Raw genomic sequence first — 4,643 nt, 5'->3', positions numbered from 1 at the left:
TTTTTTTCTTTTATTCACTTCCAGAGTGCCTGCAGGACGAGTACGCGCATCCCTCCATATCACAGATATCACCGAAATCTATCAGTCCGTTAATGTCTGCCGCTGTGTCTATCTTGCCCATCACATCGAACTTAGTACTCGAGAGCACACTTGCAGATACATCCACAGCTGATAGTACACTGCCGACTGATGATAGCCCGGGTCAAGAAGATAACGAAACACGCCAGCATTTACGTATGGAACGATCTGCACTACCCATATTGAATGACAATTATCCAAAATCAGGTCCGAATGATGTGCACTTTCCTAGCGATGCAGATAAAGAAGCAGGCGCTGGTCGCTACTTTCAGTATAATATTAAACCCACAGGCACCCTCAATGATGCCGCCTCTGAGGCACCTGAACGCACACAACGCGCACGTGCAGGCAAAACATTTAAGCCATCTTTTAGTGGCATTGCGGCCACATCCATGCCAGAAACAGCTGTAGCATCGGAGTCTTTTTTAGCGAAAGGGGACCTGCGACCGCTTATGTCGGGGTCCCCGATCAATCCGACGCGCAGTATTGCTACCTCGACGGCGGCCACTGCCACGGCCTCGCCACATAATCCGCGTCAAAACTCCAACCCTGACATACAAGACATTATAACAGGCATTGTGAAGCTTTTGAATGGCAATGTAAATGTCCATGCAAATACACAGGGACTTCGCCGTCCGTCTGCCAGTCGCATCAATAATCGCGGACCACCACGCATCTCTGATGTACAAACTTTGCCGATCGATTATGATACGCAAAAGAAACCGCTGGGCTCATCCATACGCCCGCCACCGTACACGGGTCCATTTGATCGCCCCGAGCGGCCGTTCATTACAGGTGTGCCAATACCGGAACAAATTGTTCCATTGCGTCCGGGTTTTATTAGTCAACGACCACCGTGGCATCGACAAAAACCGCGGCCTCCGATTACTACAGCTATCGGTGGTAGGCGCCCGATTCCACAGTATAAACCATTGCCAACTTCACAATTGGCGCCACCTGCTCCAGAAGAGTCTCCTGCGCCGGCTAAAGCAACACCAGAGACGCCGCCGGCAAATCAGCATTCCGGCGAGACTGAAATTTCTGTGCCACCGGACTACAATGATGCAAATGGGGACACAGCTAAACCAACTGATACAACCTATGATTCTGAGTTTTCGAATGAAGACACAAATTCACAATATATTGAGGTATCCGACCAAGACTCTAACGAAACAGCGGACACAGTTCCTTTGACAGCGGATACTGGCGAAATAGAAGAGGATGTATCTGCACCTGCCCAAGCATCTCCGCCACCTGTGAAGAAAGAGGACTCCGCCACCAAGAAAAAACCCACAAAGAACAAGTCCACTGATAAAAAGAAACACGCTCAAGACGATTCTTCAACAATAATTGAAACTAGCTCTGTTATCCGCACAGAAATGCAAATGTCTTCCTCGTATGTGCCAATGCCAATGGAGAATAGCAGTGGTGTTGATCTCGATCCATCCACAGAAGAGGTAATTTTCATGACGCCAAGCAAGACACCCGCGCTGGAAAGCAGCTCTAAAAATGCTGATACAAGTTTGCCTACTCTAATAACTATGCAGAGTTCAATCGTAACGACAGCGCTGCCAGACACCATCACAAATTCGAATGTGCTGAGCCCAACACGTACCACTGAACTGCTGGCTACTATTGCACCCGCTCCATCAGACACCACCCCCACACCACATTCCACTACCACCACCACCACCAGAATTTTCACTACCACAACCAATTCCAATTCTGTGACCACACCAGTGGCAAACTCTGCTAACACCACCCCAACGCCATTACCACAACCACCAAGTGACTACCAACCGCGTCCAGGTATTGTACTTGATGACCCTGAATTCAAACCAGGTGGACGTCCCCGACCCCAACGACCCCAACAATCCCGTCCCATAGATTCGCAACACCAACCACCAGTTCAGATTCAACCTACCCGACATTTGCCGCCTGGTTATGGCGAAATTTTCGATGTTACGCTGTCGGCGATTCAAGGACCTGGGTCGGTAGGTGGTTCACAGCAAACAATCAACATCAAACCCTACGGCTCCTATGGCAGCAGTGGTGGTCATCAAGCCGACATAATAGTGTCTGCAGCAGGTGATGATGGTTTTGTTTCAATCGATGGTAAGCGTACTTACATCAATCTCTTTGGTGATCCAACAGATGCGCCCGTTGGAGTAGCCACCACGCCAGCAACGGCCATACCACAATTACCCGGTATCGGCGGGACAACAAGCGGCGGAACTGGTGGTGGTAGCGGCATTGGTAGCAGTGGAAATGGTGGTAGTAGCGCAGTCACACAGAACAATCGACCCAGCCTGGGGCCTGGATACGGCATACCTGAGACGGAAGTTGTAGATTTAGAAACGACGAAGTCAAATAGTGTGAAAACACAATCCCCAACAACCAATGCTGGACCAACGCGACCACACTATCGCACACGTCCGACACAGCCGCCGGTGCGAATAGACACTTGCATTGTGGGCGACGACTCGACATGTGACCAAGCGCAACACGAGCGCTGCAAGACAGAGAATGGTGTCTCGAGTTGCCACTGTCGACCGGGTAAGTTATTTTTGGGTAAGAGTTTTGGTCACCTTCATTCATGGAAGCATTGTTTTTTAGGCTACTCACGTCGCAAACATCGGGAACCTTGCCGAAAAGTCATCTCTTTCTACCTGGGCATGCGTGTGGATCGTATTTATGAGCATCGCATTGTGTGGGACAATAAGTTGTTGGATAAACATAGCGAACCTTATGGACAGCTGAGCTATGAGTCAATACGCGCGGTGAGTAAAATGTTTAAAATACTCATAGGAAATTTATGCTATTCTCCATTTATATAGATCGACTCCGCCATGTCGATGACCCCCTATTCGGATGAGTTCTTGGATGCGCGCGTGAACAATATTTACCGCGGTGATCCAAATCTGGGTGGCAGTGGCGTGTTTGTCAACATGACGATCAAAGTACGCAAATAAATAGTGATGAGCTTTCATTGGCATTCAGCAACTAATTCTTTACTCAATCTTTTTCAGCTTGACGAAAGTGTTGAAACACTTCGGCCCAACTTGCGCGCTGATGTACAAAAACACTTGCTCGGCGTACTCCACCGGCGCAACAATAACATCGGCAACTCTGTACTTTATGTTGCGTCACCGGAAGGCGCCATCACTGCTTTGCACGATCTGGACGAATGTCAGTCACGCGAGTTAAATGATTGCCACGCTAGCGCCATCTGCTCCAATTCGTGGGGTACTTTCCGCTGCGTCTGCGAGACGGGACTCCGTGATCCGTGGGCCGATCAACCACAGCGCGCCGGTCGCGACTGTCAATCGTGTCCGGACTCGTACTGTAACAATCGCGGCACTTGCAGTTACAACGAAGAAGGCAATCAAGTTTGCGCTTGTGATTCCAGCCACTATGGTGGTCAATGTGAGATCGATGGCGAAGTGCTGGGTGTGGCAATTGGTGCCTCCTTAGCAGCAGTTGTTATCATCGTACTAACATTGGTCTGTCTGATAATGTGGTCGCGTCGTTGGCAGCGTGAACAGAAAAACGCTATAGGTTCACCAGTCTTTGGATATATGAATACGGCGCCGATGAAATCAGCAGGCCTACCAGGGCAACCGGGCTACCAAGTGACATTGGAAGATCGCATGCGCTGGGCGCAAATCGCAGATGTAATGGCACAAACAAACCATTACGGGGTAAGTCCGATTGTGAGTATAACGAAGAGAAGTTACAGAGTCAAAAATGAGGGTAAAAGTAACTCTGTAATAGAACACTTTATATGCACGTCTTCAACGCATTTTAAGTCAAACATTTTCTAACAGGCCGAACCAGTCGGACCCACACGTCCATCTTCAGCAATGTTCGCTTATCCAAATCTACAGGCAATGGGCATAGGCGCAATGGGCGGCATGTCCATGCAGAGCACCATGCAGATGCATCAGTCGGGCAGCATGGCACCACCGGTTCCTCTGCCACGGTATGAGTGCGTATACCCCTCAGACAATTCCTCAAATACGAATAAAAAGTGGTTCCTTTTCTACTCCAATGCCAATACGCTTATAACCATTATGTTCTTTTCCAGAAGGCTGGGGTTGAGTTCGCGCTCAAATGGAATGCGAACGCTGGAGAACTCTAGCTCGAGTGAAGAGGAGGATCGAACCGACCTGCTCGGGCGAAATTTTCAAGTACCACGACCAAAGAGTAGAAGCAATGGCAGCATAGCGGTAAGTTTAAAGGACAAGAGGTAGATTACATGAAATGTAATTCATATTTCAATAAATAATTTGTTTATCACAATTGCGAGAAAATGTTATTGGGATACCGTTAAATGCGTAAAGGTTGTAAAAATCCAAAAATCGACAATCTTCATCTTAAAAATTTTGAAAGGGTTTGATTTTTTAAAGTGTTTGAGGTATCTGAAGTGAAACGTCTTTGCGCTCGGTTGGGTGTAATTGCGACAAAGAAAAATCGATCGTAATGAAGATGAAGATGAAGATGATGTGTGTAATGAAGATGAAGATGAAGATGAAGATGAAGATGAAGATGAAGATGAAGATGAA

The 4,643-nt window shown here is 48.0% G+C and overlaps 1 protein-coding gene across 10 annotated transcripts; it reads left to right on the top strand.

Annotated features, from left to right (window-relative positions):
- The first annotated feature begins 29 nt into the window (after positions 1 to 29).
- LOC118742728 (mucin-5AC-like) lies at positions 30 to 4,608 on the top strand. Of its 10 annotated transcripts, none has more exons than XM_036475034.1 (7): positions 30 to 2,166; positions 2,233 to 2,634; positions 2,695 to 2,858; positions 2,916 to 3,038; positions 3,108 to 3,791; positions 3,906 to 4,060; positions 4,166 to 4,608. In XM_036475034.1, exons 1-7 carry the CDS (start codon positions 93 to 95, stop codon positions 4,329 to 4,331), a joined length of 3,768 nt encoding a protein of 1,255 aa, XP_036330927.1. In that variant the 5' UTR covers positions 30 to 92; the 3' UTR covers positions 4,332 to 4,608. The 10 variants fall into 10 exon arrangements, with proteins under 10 accessions (XP_036330927.1, XP_036330926.1, XP_036330925.1 ...); XM_036475033.1 differs by having other exon boundaries at positions 3,906 to 4,108; XM_036475032.1 differs by having other exon boundaries at positions 30 to 2,634; positions 3,108 to 3,779; positions 4,169 to 4,608.
- Positions 4,609 to 4,643: the final 35 nt, after the last annotated feature.

This window comes from Rhagoletis pomonella, unplaced genomic scaffold, assembly GCF_013731165.1.
Source record: "Rhagoletis pomonella isolate Grant_MI unplaced genomic scaffold, Rhpom_1.0 Rhpom_scaffold_00007, whole genome shotgun sequence".
NCBI classification, from domain to species: domain Eukaryota; kingdom Metazoa; phylum Arthropoda; class Insecta; order Diptera; family Tephritidae; genus Rhagoletis; species Rhagoletis pomonella.
The sequence above is the reverse complement of the archived record's forward strand: the minus strand, read 5'-3'. Positions and strand labels throughout refer to the sequence as shown.

Coding starts and splice junctions, on each gene's coding strand:
- LOC118742728 (XM_036475024.1), top strand. CDS start 93: ATGTCTGCCGCTGTGTCTATCTTGCCCATCACATCGAACTTAGTACTC. Junction 2,859..2,915: donor GCTATGAGTCAATACGCGCG/GTGAGTAAAATG, acceptor CCATTTATATAG/ATCGACTCCGCCATGTCGAT. Junction 3,039..3,107: donor TTGTCAACATGACGATCAAA/GTACGCAAATAA, acceptor AATCTTTTTCAG/CTTGACGAAAGTGTTGAAAC.